The sequence below is a fragment of the Stomoxys calcitrans genome, chromosome 5 (genome assembly GCF_963082655.1).
Source record: "Stomoxys calcitrans chromosome 5, idStoCalc2.1, whole genome shotgun sequence".
NCBI lineage: Eukaryota > Metazoa > Arthropoda > Insecta > Diptera > Muscidae > Stomoxys > Stomoxys calcitrans.
The window spans coordinates 78,128,737-78,148,626 of NC_081556.1; the positions used below are offsets into that span (position 1 = coordinate 78,128,737).

At 38.1% G+C, this 19,890-nt stretch overlaps 2 protein-coding genes across 5 annotated transcripts in view; both read left to right on the forward strand.

Moving 5' to 3' along the window:
• The window catches only part of LOC106096024 (longitudinals lacking protein, isoforms H/M/V), a 284,269-nt gene that overhangs the window by 143,967 nt on the left and 120,412 nt on the right, over positions 1 to 19,890 (forward strand). The window lies entirely within an intron of this gene.
• LOC131997650 (uncharacterized) lies at positions 10,957 to 12,357 on the forward strand. The gene has a single exon (XM_059368838.1). The coding sequence runs from the start codon at positions 10,957 to 10,959 to the stop codon at positions 12,355 to 12,357; it is 1,401 nt and encodes a 466-aa protein (XP_059224821.1).

The window sequence follows — 19,890 nt, forward strand, 5'->3', positions numbered from 1 at the left end:
TATTCTTGATCGGCGTAAAAATTTAAGACTATCTAGACATGTCCGTCCGTCTGTCTGTTGAAATCACGCTACAGTCTTTAAAAATAGAGATATTGATCTGAAATGTTGCACAGATTCTTTTTTGTACATAAGCAGTTTAAGTTCGAGGATGGGCTATATCGGATAGGCCTTATCTTGATATAGCCCCCATATAGACCGATTCGTCGATATAGGGTCTTAGGCCCATAAAAGCCACATTTATTATCCAATTTTGCTGAAATTTGGGACAGTGAGTTGTGTTAAGCCCATCGACATGTTTCTTCAATTTGGCCCAGATCGGTCCAGATTTGGATACAACTTCCATATGGACCGATCTCTCGATTTAAGGTCTTGCACCCATAAAAGGCGCATTTATTGTCCGATTTAGCTAAAACTTGGGAGAGTAAGTTGTGTTAGGCCCATCCACATCCTTCTTCAAGTTGGCCCAGATCGGTCCAGATTTGGATATATCTGCCATATGGACCGATCTATCGATTTAAGGTTTTGGGCCCATAAAAGGCGCATTTATTGTCCGATTTTGCCAAAATTTGGGACAGTGAGTTAAGTTAAGCCCCTCGACATACTTCTGCCAATGACACAGACCGGTCCAGATTTGGATATAGCTGTCATATAGACCGATCTCTCGACTGAAGGTTTAGGACCATAAAAGGCGCATTTATTGTCCGATTTCGCCGAAATTTGGGACAGTTAGTTGCGTTAGGGTCTTCGACATTTTTCTGCAACTTGGCCCAAATCGGTCCAGATTTGAATATAGCTGCCATATAGACCGATATCTCGATTTAAAGTCTTGGCCCCATAAAAGGCGCATTTATTATTCGATTTCAGTGAAATTTGACACAGTGACTTGTTTTTAATTTAAACGAGAAAAAAACCTTTCTTATCGCCTTTATTATCAATAAGTAAAAGCGTGCTAAGCTGGGCCGCGCCGAATCTTATATACTCCTCGCAATGGATCGTATTTCCCAGGTTCCTTGCCCGGTATCTTCCCTTATAGGCAAACAAAGGATAATGTGTAAGAATTCCGATGCTCTTGAAGCTATATCAGGTTATGGACCGATTCGAACCATATTTGGTTTGTATGTTGAAGACCATAGTAGAAGTCATTGTTCAAAATTTCAAGTTGAATTCTCGAGTTGAATTTTAGAAAGGCCGCACAAAAAGTCCATTATTCATACAAAAAAAAATCACACAAAAACGTCGTTTTCTCGAAAAATAGTCTTACAATGATTATTTAACACTTTACAAAAGAATACCAGTTTTCACAAATATTTGTTGATAAATGGGCTTGTCACAGCTCTATAAGGGAAAGTTGGGTAATGCATGTACTTGGAGTTATATCAAATCTTAACCGATTCCCACCCTTTGCAAGTTGACATTTTATGGCACCTGATCATCAGTTAAAATAGCGAAGAATGTCTTCAAACCTTTCAGTACCAAACAATGGGACAGTCTGTCATATTTTTACCTTTAGAAAAATTGAGAAAAAATACACCTGGATCGACTGTGATTTAAATGAATTCAAGAAGACTATGCAGCCATCATTTGGAATGCTTATTGTATTTCTCATATTGGTCGTATTGAGCGAATTTAAAAACTTGTTTCTACCTTTTTTTCCTCTGGATTTCTTTATTCATTTTTGATTTGATAAGTAATCATGTCAATTCTCCTGATTTGTTGGGCTTAGTTCTGTTTTTTGTTCTTGTAAGTAGTTTACGATATACTAATTTATTTCGCCTAACATTTCTTAGTTGCAATTAAACCCGCAGTGGTTCACGAACACGCTAATTTTTAAATTAAAATCAAATTAATGTAAAATTTCAAAACGAATCGAAGCCAAGCATTGACTCAGAAAAATGCTTATCGTAAGTAGGAGTTAATTACATAATACTCGTTAGTCCATGATATTTACCCACGATGAGTTAAAAATTCTCAATGAGTGAGAAAGTGAATGTACGAATAAAACTAACTATTAGTGGGTATAGATAAAATAGATTACGATTCAGGTGGAGTTAGTAATTTTCCTTAAACGATCATCGATAAAGCTAGACGCTTAAAATTTTGCAAAAAACTATCCTATCAACGTACCTCAGTTTGGATTGCAAATTGGCCTCTAGAGGCAATCTAACCGTTATACGACTAAAGTCGCAATTTCCAACTTTTTTAGAGTCAAATATCTTTTTTGCAACCTTTTGAAATTCATACTTTTTTTGCGACTTTTTGCTTAAGTATGCTACTTTTTCTGCAAAAGTGCGACTTTTATACAATTTGCAGAAAATTAAATTGAACGCAGAAAAATCCCAAAGCGGTGCTGTCTTGTGGGTTTATTTTTTACTTTGCAATCGAAAATCGAGATATGTTTCCGCCTCTGGTCTCAGCTTCTGTCTTTCCTCCATGTGTGAATCGCCAGATGTTTTTACCCATGACTTTCTGTCTGGAGAAACTTATTTTATTTATTATTTATTATAGTCAAAAAAATTAAAATTCATCAAGTAATAGCATGCTAAGTGCAGCCGGGCCGAATCTTGGTAACCCAACACATTGATACCTCCGTCCGTTGCGGCACTTAATGTATCCTTTAAGATGCGTTGCGCCTATAGAGGGCGCAATTTTCATCCGATTAGGCTAACATTTTGTACAATAATTTCTCTCATTACTTCCAACTGACTTTATTAATCATGGTTTAATTTGGTCTGTCTATTGATATCGCTTTTATATAAATCGATTTCCTGATTTTCCTTTGGAATATAGGAGATGGGAAAATAGCAATAGTACCGATATTTATTATTAAAACTATCCAAGATATCGAATGTTGCGATTATCGATAGTTTGCCAGCTCTATGGTGAAGGGTATTTAAATACCATAAGAATCCAAACCTAATCACTCCTGGTCAATCTACCAGAGCAATCTGGCAAAGAGTTTTATTTTAATTTCTTTTTACAATTCCCATGATTGAATCCTTATTGATATGCCTCAACATTCTGACTAATGATGAATCACCTCTTCATTAATATGCTACAAGGTCAGCCGCTATTCGTCCGACTGAATTTTGAATGCGCTCTTATCTTCCTATTGCTACTAATTCACAATTCGGATTGCACAAGGCGATTAAATTGAGCACAAAATGTTGTTTAAAACTTTATTTTCAAGGAGTTGTAACAAATAAAATTTACTATTTAAGTTTTAAGTTTGTAAATGTTGTCTAAAATACAAACAAATTATTGTTTCCAACAAAACTTAAAGAACCTTTCTTCAAATTAATTTATAACATGATCGTCATGCAACCACAGCAACCAGTCATTAATTGAAACAAAACCCATCTGCTAGGCTATAAGTCAAGCCGATGAAAAGCGGAAGCTAACCACCAACAGGAAGCCAAGTTAAATACTTTGCATCTGCAGCTAGCAACAGAATAGAGCAAACTTCGATGCCACACTTCTTGGCATCATTTTGCGAAAGTAAGAGGAAAACCCCAGGAAGCATTCAGGAAGTTTTGGTATTTAGCGTTTTTTTTTTCTTCTTCTCACAAATGGTCTTGGTATTATGAACTAGTGCATTTTTATTTGGTTTTTTATTCAAGCAGAATGATGAGTGTCATTCGTTACAAAGAAATTAAATACATATTTGTGCCTGAAAGTTTTAGCAAATTATGTTTTTTTTTTTAACGTATTGTAGTGACAAGACCTTTGTTAAAATCATGAAAAATAACAATTAAAAGCGCGTCAAGTTCTGCCTTGCCGAATCTTATGTACCCTCCACCATGGATCCCATTTGTTAGTTTAGATTGGCTTGAAAAGAGAGTGCGGGTAATATTCCACCCCATGCCACTATGGACATACACCTAAGCCATTGGTGTTGTCTTGTGGTGTGCTCTAAAAACTAACAACTAAAAACGTGCTAAGTTTGGTCGGGCCGAAATTTTGGGAACCCGGCACCATGGATTCTGCTAAAAATTTCCACAAACTGAATTAAGTGGTAGGGCATAATTTTACCTTACGTAATAAATTACTACCAAACGACGCAAAAATTTTAGCTTCTAGGAGCACTAGAAAGCTACTCGGGAGATGGGTTTGCATGGGAGCTAAATTAGATTATAGGCTGATTTGGACAATACCTACCATGGATGTTAGAAGTCATAACAAAACACTACCTGCAAATTTTCAGACAAATTTTCCAGCTTTTAGGGTATCAAAAAGTCTAATCGAGAGATCGGTTTATATGGGAGCTATATCCGGTTATACACCGATTTAGACCACACTTCGCACGATCGTTAGAAGCTATAACAAAACACTACATGCAAATTTTGATACAAATATATCAAAAATTACAGCTTTTAGTTGCTCAATATGTCAAATCAAGAGATCGGTTTATATGGAAGTTATATCAGGTTATGCCCCGGCTTGGACTCGCAGCTTCTAGCGGCTCAGGATGATCGCTTTACACGGGAGATCGCTTACAAGGGAGCTATAATGGGTTATAAACCGATTTGAAACATTCTTGGTGCTATCGTTGGAAGTTGTAACGGAACACTACGTGCAAATCGGATAATATTGGGTTGCCCAAAAAGTAATTGCGGATTTTGAAAAAGTCAAGTCGAAGGATTAATATGGAGGGTGATTGTTGAGCTATTATCTTTTTGGCAACACTGATTTAAACAGCTCACGCACATCTCAGTTTGGTCCATAATTTCACCCTGAATCATCTTACAAACGAACAACGTTTGTAAATTATTGAATTTTATTATCATAATGAGCAAGTGTTCTGTGAAGAAAGTTCATGGCGTGCTTCTTTCATTTAACGACGAAGCTAATTTTTGGCTCAATGGGTACATAAATAAGCTGAATTGTCGAATTTGGAGTGAAGAGCAGCCAGTAGCACTGCAAGAGCTACCAATACATCTAGAAAAAGTCACAGTTTGGTGAGGTTTATGGGCTGGTGGCATCAATGGACCGTACTTCTTCAAATATGATGCGAATCGTAACTTAACTATGAACGGTGAGCGCTATCGTGAGATGATATCCAACTTGTTTCTGCCCAAGATGCAAGAGCTTGACTTGCATGACATGTGGTTTCAACAAGACGGTGCTACACAGCACGCATGACAAGGAGCTTATTGAGAGTTTCCTATAGCTCTTAAAAATCACCCTTTATATGGGAGCTACATCCAAACCTTAACAAATATGGCCCATTTGCAATCCCAGACGACATACATCAATAAGAAGTATGCTGCAAAATTTTAAGATGCGATCCATGGTTGCAACTTTATTGGTTCCTTTACAGGGATGCACTCTGTACCTTTACTCTAAGATTTGGCTCAGCGTAATTTAACGCGTTTTTATTTACTCTTTACTCCCCCTTGGTTCCTATGTCTTGCATCTGTTTCTCAACCTTAAGTTGGCTCCAAACTTGTGCTATTGTTGGGAAGATACTTCCGTTCTCTAGTCACTAACCCTTCACATTATACAGCGATTACATTTCATTCAGCATCATCATATTTCCAACTACTACTAGGGATAGACAACCAAGTTCTGTTTTCCCCACATCCCAATGTACTGGCAGTGTGGCTGTGGTTGACAGGGTAATTACTATTGTTATCACAACAATAGCAATGAGTAGGATGACATCTTGTCGAACAATTTAATTTTGCATAATGTTTGTTTGGCTGCTTTCAAGGAATTCCGCCACAGTTTTGTGGCAACAAGGCACTTATTGTAATTTTAATTTCTATATTTTGTTTGTTGTATTGTAAGGTTTGCTCCTTTTTAGAACTGAATAGGAGAAGTCTATAAAAATAGAATGAAGAATATTTTGAGTGATAGAAAATCATAAAACTTCATATGACTCTAGGGGTCCCAGGGGCCTTTGTCCCAACAACTGACTTCAGATGTCAAGTTACATTAAATTTCAACGAATTCGGAGGTGCACCCTATAAAGTGCAGTTTTGCCTCCATAAGTAACTATGCCAAAAATTATTCTTACTATAAAGGTTATAGTGAGCGGACTCTATAAAACTCATAATAAGGTTAATATAGAAGGAATCTTTGTTCTACCGTTCCAGTAGTATCACTATGGTCTAAAATGTCTTAGAACATAACCTCACCTAGGACTCATTTAAAATTTTCCTCACATAGCATACAAACTTTAAGCCAAATTCTTTCTGCAATGCCTATACAGCAATACGACATCATCAAAGTCTCGGCTTAGATTTTGTTTTACGGGAAACGCATAATTTTCTCAAAAAAATTCAGCAGTAAATAAAAATGTTCCCATCATCCTCAAGCTTTAGTTCATTTAATCTTTTTAATTATTAAATATTCTTATCAATACCCACAATTTATAAGAGTAATTAACAATTTGATCTCAAGGATTTCCACTTCATAAAATACTTGCTTGTAACAAAACACTTGTTACCATGGAAATTGAAAAAGTAAAACCAAAAAAAAAAAAAAAAAACTCAAACAATCATTGCCGCCTATTAAATGAAAGGGAGGTTTACAATTTGAACAACATTTGTTGCATACTTTTATGGTTGTGGTGTCATTTAACAGCAACAAAAACAAGCATGTTGATAATGATGTTGACATCGACATCAACATGTTTGACTTTGGCAACAGCGCAGGCGGCAGGAGCAGGAGCAGCAACAGCAGCAGCACAATTAAATATTCATATCTTAAGTTGACTGCCATGTATATTTGCCTTAAACATTTTCATTAATCTAATAAGACTTCATAACAATTTGGCTTACACAGATGAGTACTACGTAACTTATCCTTTGGAAATGTCTGTCCATCATTATGTCCGTCCGTCCGTAGCTTCATTTGGGCCATTTGGGTGTGTACTCGTACGTATGTCTGTCTGTCCATCCGTCCGTCTGTCTGTCTCTGGCTTAAGCATGATTGTGTGTGACGGTATGGTTCTCGCCTTCTAACGAAATTCATTTCTGGCACCGGTGTTGCTACAACTTCCAATGTTTACTTTGGAAATTTTTCAAAAAGTTTGCTTGGGCGGAAAACCTCTATTAAGTAGCAGAAGAAGGGTAATCTTGTTCGTATCAGCAGTGCGAGTGTCCTGTGTGTGTGTGTGTGTGCGAGTGTCGGTTTCATTTTGAGTATGCCCAAGTAAAGAGTTTAAGCTAAATGCTGATGAAGATGACGATGGTAGCTCGGCATGGAAATTGTTCTTCATTCCTAGTGAGCTGTGAACTGTGAATTCTGAACTGATTTGCCAAGTTACCAAGTTTAATATGTGTGCGAAGCGTGGAATGGGCTGCAATCGTTTGTCTCTCGGCTCTTGTATGCCACCAGTTGCTTTGCAATCACAGCATTTGAGGAATTATATTTTACAAATTACAAGCATACTTTTAGGATGAATAGCTCTTTGGCTCTCGTTAGATGATGATATCGAAGCTAGGACAAGAGCTACAGCAGCTGTGCTGGGGCTTGTGCGACTGAGGCGATATGACGATGACTATGCTGATGCTGATGATTTTATCAGCCAGAACCACTTTAACTTTTGAGTACAACACAATAATGAATTGTGTCTTTCAAAGTCCTCCTCTCACTCACTCACAACACCACACATCTCTAAGGATAATTATTTGTTGCTGAGGCCAGGAGCAAGCCACAATTATTCCCGCCCCTTGATGATGGAGTGTGAACCACACAGGGAAAAAAGGGTTGATGAGTTCTGAACTCTGGCTCGATTGCCAAATAGTTTACCCTTAAGTTGATTTGGATTGGGTGGATGAAGGGTGATGGCTAGCTTGTAAGTCTATGTAAGTTCATACTCATTGATCATTGCGACAACTACTTTTGGAGGTCCGGTTCATTCATAATGGCCAAGGGTCGCTGAGGACAGGGGAAAAGGGCAATGAAGGTATATGCTAATGACACTATAAAATAACAGATAATTAGCTTAACATGGACACGTGGTTAGAGGGCTAAATGGAGGAACGCCGCTCGCATAAACGAGATAGGTATGAACGAATGGGAAAGGGTGGTTAGCTTTTGTGTGTGATGTTGGTGTCATATGACTTTGCACACCAAAAGTTGAAACTAATTTGTGTATAAACACATAAGTCGAGTTTTAATTGAGCATAAAATGCGCAAATGATAGCAATTAAAAGTTTTAAAAGGAAGTTGGCACTTTGGATGGATGCCCTGATTGGCCATCCACCATCCCTTTGTCTTCGAGGGGTTTCTTGCAAAAGTTTTAACAAGTTCGAATGAAGGATTGTGAAACATTTTAAGGAAGTCGATGAAGGGAAGTGATTTATCAATGATCTAATTTGCTTAAATTACATGTTACTTTTGGTATAAGAATTTGACAATGGTTAAGGAATTGATAAGAAAATAAGATAATAAGAAACAATATTTGAATTATACGTAAATAGTATGTGTTTTATCGTACTAAAAAATTTGTGCAAATTGCACTTTGCGTACTTTATTTGCCAGCAGAAGAGAGCGGGAGAGTGCGTTTTTTTTCAGCAGAAATATGCAGCATCGAACAGCTGTTTTATGAAATTCAGCTTTTTAATTCAACTAAATACCAAAGGAGAATAAAGGCTGTTCTTACTCTCCTGTGAATTTTTACTGAAAAAGAACACGAACAGACCTATGATAGAGAACTGCGGCAGTGAATAGCATGTGTTGTGCATAATAATGTACACGCTAATGTTGCATAATTTTAGGCTGATATAACAAATCCTGGGTGGAATTCTGTAGCTCCGTGGAAGATACATTTGAGGCCTGTAGGCTAAGGAAGATTCTGTTCTCGAGACCAATTACAGTGGGGTATATTCAGAAGTCAGAGAATGTATGGACAGTGTCTAGTGAGGAAACACTAGAACAACTCGTTGATACACTCCCCGCGAAATTCTCCAACGAAAAACGTGACGCCAGAATAGGTTGTCATTGATATGCATTCGTCGAGGGATATTTGGGAAATTGTGTTTGAGACGAAAATCCTTTGGGGCGATGAGAAGTTTCGACTCCTTTAAGTCGGCAAGCCCTGAATCTGTGTCTGAAAGGCTGGTTCCTTGGCTTATCAGCATGTCAAAATACCTGTCTATATCAGCATGTCAAATATACCTGTGGGATGGAGGGACACGAAAGTTATTTTCATTCCGAAAGCAGGAAAAATTACCTCACGAAGACGAAAGATTTTCGTCCTATTAGTCTGTCATCCTTTATGCCGAAGACTCTTGAGAGGTTTCTTAGAAACATATTTTAGGGCAAAGATCCCTGGAGATCGCCTGTCGCGGCAGCAGCATGCATATAGTAAGCTCAAGTGCACTAAATAGAGAGTTTTCTAGCTGCCAAGGAATATACAGTGGTAGCATTTCTTGACATTGAATTTGTTCTACGTGCAACAGCGAAGTAGGCTACCAAAAGTGGTCTAGGTGTAAACTCGTGCAAGACAAAAGTAGTTCTTTTCAGCAGGAGATAAAAGTTGCCTACAGTGTCACCTGTCTCCTTGGGAGACAAAATATCTGAGTGTTTTGCTGGACAGGAAATTGAACTTCAAATATAATATTTTGAAAAGGGCTAAAAAGGCAACTCTTGCCCTATACATCTGCAAGAGAGCGATTGGCCAAGTTGGGGGTTTAGACCGCGCATCGTGCATCGGGTATATACTGCAGTTGTCAGACATATAATGCTATATGGTGTTGTGGTCCACCTACTGTTCAATGCTCAATCGCATCTAAAGGATGGCTTGTTTGTACATCACAAACAAGCCATCAGCATTATTTAAGAAAATTCTCTTTAAGCATTAAATTCAAATAGTTTCATCCTTAATGGGGCTGTGATGCAAAAACAAGCCATCCTTTTTGTCCTGTTAAGTATTGAACAGCAATTGGATTTTTAAAGTCCCATCCACCAGACCCAAATATCACAAAGCATTATAGGTATATTTATTTCTTATAAAAGAATAACTGAGATTTAGTCTTCAAGCTAAACTTGCATAGATTTATCAGCGTGTCGCCTCTGACTAAAAACAGTTCAACTGGTAACCCATTGGCTGCAGCTGTCATGTTGTTGCGCTAACCTAATTCTGTAGCATAGATGGGCAGCATATACATCTGCTCATAAATTCGTATGCCCGCGCGCATTGGAAAAACGAATAGAAACACACGGACAGTGTAAACAAATTCGTGTGGCTTCGTTAGGCTGCCTCAATTTCAAAACTATTACATTTAGTTAATGTTTGATGATACTCACCCAAACACAGTTTGGACTTGTCAATAGTGTTAGTGTGCCCATCACTGTTCTATAGCATCATCATACTACATAGGGATACTATCAGTTGGGAAAATTCAGTCCTATCTATATCTGCTTTTAAATTTGCCTACTTAACTCTTCCGGAGATGTTCTTGTGCACCATTGATATTGGATTTCTATTGAATACTACTGGCTGCTGTAACATTTAGATATAAATTTGCCATAACCAATTTTGCAATTCATCATTTGTGGAGTAAATTATTATCTTTGCCACTGTGAATACGTTTCCGTCTTGCATTTTTATCTTCAGGGCATTCACTACCTCATTATGACCAAAGTAAATAAAAAAGATCAGCATTTGAAGATGATAACAAATTTCTGGAAGTAATTAAAAAATTAATTTAATATCATTTTTAACATTAATATTTTTTCTTGAAAGAATTAAAAATTAACTTTTTAAGAAACCAAAATGAATAAAAAAATACCAAAAACTGAAGCATACTTTTAAGTGTTGATAATAATTTAAAGTGACGGCGTAAACCTTCCCCCAACCAAAAGCTGTTCATAAAAAATCAATTAAAAATCAAGCTATACATATTAAAAATAAATATAAACAATGCTGTCTTTGGATAGCTAATAAAGAACATTGTGGTTCTTCAAAAATAAAATTTTGCCTATTCTTCCCCTATCATCTATCATATGTGCAATATTATGAATTATCAAAAAGAGGACAATAAAGAACCTGCTGCTGAATCTCCTACTAAAAGCAATACTAAAGCCGCTGAGCCCTCATCTGTCTTGGCAAAACCCGGCAATAGTATGGGATACACAGAGCAGGACTCTCTACCCAATGTACAATGTGCTGTTGGGTACATAGACATTGTTTCACCCAGCTCTTCCAGATCTGAGATTATTGAAGATAATCGTAGCCCAAATCTAAAGACTGAATTACCTCACAAGTGTTCACCTCTACCAAACCCAAGTGCTTTAACCAAAGGATCAGAGTTTGTTAAAATGACATCTGCGGAAAAACGTCGCTTCAAAAAGGCCTTGTCGGAGGGCCTGAGCCGTGAGCAGGCCTTAGAAATAGCCAAGAGCAGATCAGAATCCATGTCTTCCTTAAAACGCCCGCATTCAATTCGTAATCCTTTTAAAACTGCAGAAAAAAAGAGACCTCGCCTGGCAGAATCTACTTTGCGAGAGAGCAAAATAAATATGGGCCTGGTGCCAATGGATTTATTTGAACATCCCTTGGAGGCAAACGAAATAGACCGACTACAGGAAGCTATTATTGATGCTGCCATTGAGACTGGCTGCGAAATTAAGCCAGAATTCGAAGGATGCTTTCCACGCAAAGGCTGGCTAATGGTCAGCTGTACAAATCGCAATACAGCCGAATGGCTTAAGGCCAATGTGAATATTATCAAAAACAAAAGCAATTTGGAGTTGATGGTAATCGAGGAGACTGATTTTCCCCATTCCTATTATGTTCAAGGGACTTTTCCCAATAGCCAAGGTTTAACCAATTCCAAAATTTTGGATACCTTAGAAGCCCAGAATCAATTGAAAGCTTCCACTTGGAGGGTGCTACAAAGAAAGTGGTCAGAGGGTACAAATGTGGAATTGACCTTTTCCGTGGACTGTAGTTCGTGGGAAAAATTAAAGGAAGCGAAGGGACGTATTGCCTACAGATTTGGCCATATTAAGTTGGAGCTTAAACAGGAAAGGGAAAGAAACCTGGAGGATCTCCATTTGCCGCCTCAAAACTGGTTGACAATGCAAGACAATAGACCAAGTACAAGTCGTGAAGCCCAATACAGATCTTTTCATAGCCAAGAGACCTCACCAACCTCAAATCTGAGGTTTGATACACCTACGTTCCCCAACTACATGCAAACCAACACACCACCACCTTCACTGTCCTTTATGACTAATCCCCAAAGACAAACAACTAGCGAAGATGCAATTACGTCATCTCCGACGCCGCCCACAACAACTTCAACAACTTCCCCACAACAACTTCCTAGGCCACCATATTTTCGACGAGGCAATAATCCCCGCCAAGAATACCCTCCTAATTACGGCTATTACCCCAGATAGAATATGGGGTGTATCTCGTAGCCTTCGTAAAAGGTATGTGGATAAGAACTAACATTTACGACTCCGAATGTTTTTACTCTTCAACTGCTAATCTTACAGACTTTAACAGCATTTCGGTAAGGATTCCTAATTAACACAGTGCCTTTCTCATGTTCCTGTTTCTTAGCGCACCTCATCTATAATTGGGTAAGTCTATATCGATTGTAAAAATAGCGATTTACACTTACATACGAGAAAATATGTTTCTTAAATATTCAAGTAGTTTAAGTGGAGAGATATTTGGTCTTCCACCAACTTATGCAATACATAACTATGATGTGTTATATGTTCATATATGCAGTATTTTTTTTTTTAACAAATTTTAAATTTTGTTTGTTATGTCCATAAATTTGCGGAGGGAGAGCTGTCCCTGGTCAGGAATGATCCTTAATGGATCCCAGTACCTAAAATCGACAGCAATAGGGATCGCGAAGGACTAGACAGTAATTCGATGACATCAAGTACCGTTCACCAGGTGTTTCCGGGAAACTCTAAGGAACAATGTGGCATGGGAACTTGTCACTGATATGACTTATTCGGGGATTGTTGAAGAAATTGTGTCTGTGTCAAGAGTCCTTTGAGCAATCAAAAATTTGGACTCCTTTAAAAGGTCAGGAGCTTTAAGCTGTGTGCCTTAAACTGGCTTCCTTAGGGTTTAGGGACATATACTCCGTTTGTACTATAATATCAAATATACCTGTAGGATGGAGGGAGAGAAAGGCCATTTCCATTCCAAAAGGAGAAAAACGGTAGCACAAGAAAACAAAAGAATGTCGTCCTAGTCCTAGTCTTTCAACCATTATACTGAAGACTCTAGAGAGGTTGATACTTACATTTCTTAAGATGAAGAGCATTCAGTAATGTGAAACCCAAATTAATCATAAATTATCTGTTAACTCTGGGCATCAATACTACCCTAAGAAAGTTTATTAACAACTTACTTGAGCCAGGGCCAATGGGCTTGGCATAAACTAGGCTGGGACTTTTCATCAGGTGGAAGAGAAAGCAGGGTGTATTTAAAGGACCTGTCTTTCTCCAGCGTAGCACAGAGGTTAGCATGTCCGCCAATGAAGCTGAACGCCAGGATTTGCATTTGCATTTTGTCTCTCTCCGGAGGTCAAGTACTCAACGTGATTCTTGACCAGAAACTAAGTTGGAGAAGGAACGTTGAAGAACTGGCCAAAAGGGGATTGAATACGTCCTAACCCTATCCCAAATTGATAAGAATGTATTGGTCTTATGTCGGAGATGTTTACGGCGCTCAACTATGCCCTCAGCAAGATGATCTAGAAGTTGTAGGCGGCAGTGCTGATCTCTGGGGCTATGAAATGTTGCTCTAAAGTGGGGCTGAATATCATTCTCGAAATTGAGCCTTTGCATCTGTATGTTGAGTGTGACAACAAAGATATGGCCTACTTCTGTTGCAATTCTATACGAAGAAATTGGTGGCATAGGCTGGGGACGGAGCACTGGATGTTTAGGTTGGTTGTTTGGCTATTTCTGACCTGTGGATGCGCGGTGTGGCATTTGGATGTCTGGACAAAAATAGTTTGAAGTAACATGGAGTTCTAAAATCAGTCTATAACCTGTTATAGCTCCCATATTAACCTCCGATCTCCCGATTTAACTTCCTCTAGAGGTCGCAATAATTATCCGATTTTTCTGAAATTTCGGATGATGAAATCTGTTAAGAGTCTCAATAACTATCATAGACCAAATCGGTCTTCATGTTGATATAACACCAATATAAATCGTTCTCCCAATTTAACATCTTGAGCCTTCACGAAGCGCACAATGATTACTGATTATTTTTGGCCTAAATTGGAGGATATAGAGCTGGACGACGTGTGGTTTCAACTGGACGACACTTTTATCTGCAAGATTTTATTCGTTTTTTTTTCCTAAAATTTTTGCAAACTACAAATCTAATCTTGGCCGAAATTTCGATAATCATCCTAAGACGAAACATGGTATACATGAGTCCTTTCTTCTTGGTAGCAGATAATGTTCCATTTTCTAAAAGCGCTAAATACTTGACTGTATTGCTGGACAGAAAATAATGCTATATGGTGTTGCGGTCTGGTGGACGGTTCTTTGAAAATCTATCTATTTAGTAAGCCGACTCCAACGGATTGCGTGTATGAAGATCACAGCCACAATGAGGACGACACCATCTAATACACAGAATTTAATGCATCTGGATATTAGAGTTGTGGTTAAGGGAGCTTTTCTCTTTTGCCAAGCAACGGCTACAGACACCTTTGTCCAGACGGCTAATTAAAAAAGTTCTTTACCAATTCACTTTATAGAGGCGATTGAGCTAAAATGTCTCCACACTGCAAAAAAAGTTGGCCCAAAATTTAAGATTTCTCCTTTTTTGTAGGATTTTTGTATTGAAAACGAGCTAAAAAACCAAATATTTAAAATAAAGATGCTATCTTTAAATTTAATGTCCTATTTACTAACGAACATCAACATCCGTTTCAAATTTTGATTGATTCTTATTTTACTTCATAAATTACTGTCCAATTATAATTTTTTGAAAAAATTCTTTTTTTCAACTTTGCATATTAACATAAAAAAATTTAAAGACGCTCCTATTATCGTATTGCCGCTCTACTGTTGTATTGTCCAAGGACAATTTCCTAATTTTCAACGATATTTTGATTTTTGAGACGCAAAGTTAAGTATTTATTAACCTTCCATTTAAAATAAAAAATTCTTAATGTGATGGAATATATTTTTCACCAAAAGGAAAGGAATCCCTTCCTTCCTTTCCTTCCTTTCCTTTTTTTCCTTTTTTTTATTATTCATAAGTCTATAGATACATATATCCTTACAGACTAATATTTGGATTTGGATTTTTATCGCAAGTCCGCGTTACTGTTAGTTTCTTAGCAACTATTAGGTGAATGAATGTATAACCCACCTGTGATTGAGGAATATTCCTTTATTGGCGAAAATTCCGCTTTTTAAGTGCATCGGGAGGTTCGTTATATGATCGTAAGCAATGTTTTGTTTTATAAAGGGTGATTTTTTTGAGGTTAGGATTTTCATGCATTAGTATTTGACAGATCACGTGGGATTTCAGACATGGTGTCAAAGAGAAAGATGCTCAGTATGCTTTGACATTTCATCATGAATAGACTTACTAACGAGCAACGCTTGCAAATCATTGAATTTTATTACCAAAATCAGTGTTCGGTTCGAAATGTGTTCATTCACCGTAACGTTGCGTCCAACAGCATCTTTGAAAAAATACGGTCCAATGATTCCACCAGCGTACAAACCACACCAAACAGTGCATTTTTCGGGATGCATGGGCAGTTCTTGAACGGCTTCTGGTTGCTCTTCACTCCAAATGCGGCAATTTTGCTTATTTACGTAGCCATTCAACCAGAAATGAGCCTCATCGCTGAACAAAATTTGTCAAAATTTGAACACATTTCGAACCGAACACTGATTTTGGTAATAAAATTCAATGATTTGCAAGCGTTGCTCGTTAGTAAGTCTATTCATGATGAAATGTCAAAGCATACTGAGCATCTTTCTCTTTGACACCATGTCTGAAATCCCACGTGATCTGTCAAATACTAATGCATGAAAATCCTAACCTCAAAAAAATCACCCTTTATATACATATATTGTGGCAATACCATTGTTCATCATATAAATATTTGCATACCTCATGTGGGTATTAGAAATTTTAAAAAATAAAATTCGTATGTTGTTATATGACTTGCATAATGCTTTAGACAGTGAACAAACACAAAATGTTAATGGTTTGTCCTTTGCTTTCTTGTTTAGTATAGTCTATTATTGTTGTAATTTTCTATTGCAGTTATATCAGTCAGAAGATACTTTCGGAGCATATCCAACAAATTTTTAAGTCATAAACTTTGAAAAAAAAAAAACAACTCAACAGCAACTTTGAGATTTGTCTCCCCAGAAAGCAGCAACAACAGAGTGGCTGAGGTGTTTTTATGGGAGGCGCTTTTTAAGGTTACGATTTGTGGGCTAAATGGGAGTTGTTGCAATAGTTGTCCTACCTCCGAATCTCCAGATCTACGGAGACGGAATTCCGAGTGATTCTGTGAATTCTCATTTTTTTTTTGTTGTAAACTGGCCATCTAGCAGCTATGTACTCATCGTCGTTGGCCAAAGCATTCATTAACAACTACAATGATATTGGAGCAATGCTTCTTCCACTTTCGTTCGTGCTAACGTGGTTTGTCTAATTTGTTGTTGTTTCATTCGCATATTTCATTCCATTGTTGTTTTTGTTTCTTTTTTTTTCATTTCCATTATTTCTTCTCGAAAGATTTTGCAGCGATTTTGTTTTTTTTTCCTGGTCCTTTTTTGCATATTTTTCCAAATGATTTTTTTTCTTGTCGTGCTGTGCATGTTTGTCGTTAGTTTGATAACTTGCACGTATGTGAGCGTTTGTGTGTGTGTGTGTGTGCGTTTGTCTTTCGTCCTGGCAAGTGCAAACTAATGAAGCTTTTCTTTGGCTCCCTTCTCCTTCTATTGTCGCCCTTGGTCCAACTGGCAAAGTGTTCTTCGCCTTTGACGAAGAAACAAACGGATGGACAGACAGACGCATGGACGCCTCTCAACTCGTCTCGTCCATTGTGTTGTGCTGTGCAGCTTAGATTTTTTTCTTGTGCCATTTACTTTTTGTTGTTTTTTATGACTGCTGCTGCTGCTGCTCCTCCCGATGGCTGGATTGGTTATGTGCTGACCATTTCGTTGTGTAGTTGTTTTGGGTGGAGGATGTCCTTTCGTTTTGTCTGTCTTTCGATTCTTGGTCACATTGCATTGCTGCTGTTGCTGTTTTCCTCCCTGAGTATGCTAATCCCGCCCCATTTTTGTGGGGTGGGGGATGCATTAAATACTGATTTTTTTCGTACTTCCTCCACCCATTTCCTCTTCTTCTTCCCACCTACTGGCACTTGCAAACTTTTAATGGTGGTGAGAAGGTGCTTGTAGGAGCCAGTTGAGGCTATGTTATATGGTGTATGTATGTGTGTGTGAGTGTTAGACTTGCACAACACTTTCTTCTTCTCGAGTCCAACCCACTCTTTGGCCCATCTTCCTGTGAGCAGCTGTGGTTTTGGGTTGCTTCGCTGGAATAGTTAAGCAAAAAATAAAAGATTTGCACATTTAATCTCTGGCTCCCTCTGAATGTGTTGGGGTTTTTGGGTTCAGGTTACTCAATCTTCTATATATCTATCTCTCCTTGCATGGGTTTTAATGGGTAAAAAATAGATTTCTCCCGCTTGGGGCTGCGCAACAACGAGTGTGATGCGAATGTAGTCTTGGTTCTTGGAATATTTTTTTTTTTCATTCCAAAAAAAGTTGGAAATGGTTTGCATGACGATATAGGGATGCGATTGAAAGGTGGCAGATAGGTAGGTTGATGGTTGCATAGGTGTGGGGTTTGCAGGAATATTTTGTGGACTTAGTTTATTTACGTGATATTGGGCCTAACTCAAATCTTAGATTACTTGCTATGCTCGCCAAGATATAGATATTGGTTAAGAGGATTTCCAGCAAACGTGATCTTTTGTAAAGTCTAAAAATGTTGACCTATTTATGGACCTATTGAGGTAGTAATTTTTGTCAAAAACTTGGACAGCTGTCATGGTCATTTGTAAATTGGACTGTTATAAAGGCATTGGAGTCAAAGATTGTTAACTCGAAACTAAACAAAGATTCTTATGAATAAGAGGACAACTACCGTGAGAATTAAGAGTTTCTGGACCCGGAACATCATAAAACACATGCAAATGGAGTTGCACGTGAGCTGACCAAAAATGATTTCAAATTCCATCACCATCAAGGTGATATTTCTAATAATAAATATCGATACTATCCTTAATTTTCCATCCCCTATATTTTAAACAAAAATGAAAAGTTTAAATCCAGAGCGATTTATATAAAAGCAATAGCAATGCACAGACCGAATAAAATCAAATTTAATAAAGTTTTTTGCAAGTCATGAGAGAAAAGATTGTAAACAAAATTTTGCCCAACCGGATCTTAAAGGGTGCTTTCAGTGTCAGGTCGCCTATTTTTGTTAAACTTTGCAAAAACTTGAACTTTGCCGATAGTATCGATAGGAAAAATATCAATTGGTATTAAGACAAAAAAAATGTAATTAAACTTGCCAATTCTTTATCAAGGCGAGTTTACTCAAACAACAAAGTAAGAAGGTGTGAGGCCAAGATTAGAAGGAAGAAAGAGTAGAAGAGGCTAGGGAGCAAATAGATATCTTATACGCCTTGATGTATATGGGTCGCGCGTAGGATCATACCAACCATAAATGCCAGAGTGGTATATTCACCAATCCCTGATGATGGTATAGAATGTTTACCTCCTTGTCAGAATGAGGTCGAAGTAGCAGTGACCCGACTAAAGAACAACAAGGCAGCAGGAGCCGACGGTTTACCCGCTGAACTATTTAGGACCGGAAGCGACACGCTGATAAGTCGTATGCATCAGCTTATCTGCGCAATCTGGTTAGAAGAACGCATACCCGATGATTGGAACCTCAGCATACTATGTCCCGTATGACAAGACGGAATGTGCCATCTGCAGAGGAATAAGTCTCCTCCCCATCGCATACAAGATACTCTCAAGCGTATAGTGTGAAAGATTAAAACCTTAAGTCAATGAGATAATTGGGCCCTATCAATGCGGCTTTAGAGCTGGTAAATCCACCCTAGACCAGATATTCACACTGCGCCAAATCCTGGAAAATACCCGAGAAGGACAAATCAACACCTACCATCTATTTTTTGATTACAAAGCCGCCTTCGATACTCCTTTACGTTCAAAGGTATTTCAAGCCATGTCTGAGTTTGGTATCCCTGCAAAATTAATAAGTCTCTGCAGGATGACACTTGCCGATACGCGTTCCTCTGTAAGAATAGGAAAGAATCCATCCGAACCATTTCATTCCGAACGAGGTTTCAGGCAAGGAGACAGCCTATCGTCTGATCTCTTTAATATCCTGCTGGAGAAGATTATACGAGATGAAGATGTGAATAGATATGGCACACTAATCACTTTGCCGACGATATCGATATCATAGGTCGGTCACCGGAAGTAGTAACTGCAGCCTTTGAGAGAATCGAAAGAGAGTCAGTGAAAATGGGTCTGCCAGTAAATGGAGATAAGACGAAATGGATGGTTTCAACTCCCAAAACGCCTTGTACAACCGAGCAGATAAAGAAAATGGAGAAAGTTGGGAATCACAACTTTGAGATAGTCAGTAACTTAATCTACCTCGGCACCGCCGTAGCCGAAACGAATGACACCAATTTTGAGATTAAACGAAGAATAATACTGGCAAACATGTGCTACTTTGGACTTAGTAAGCAGTTTAGAAACAAGGCCACCTCTCGACAGACGAAGATTACGGTATACAAGACACTGATACTACCCGTGTTGTTATATGGTTCTGAGGCATGGGTACTTGTGAAAGTATTG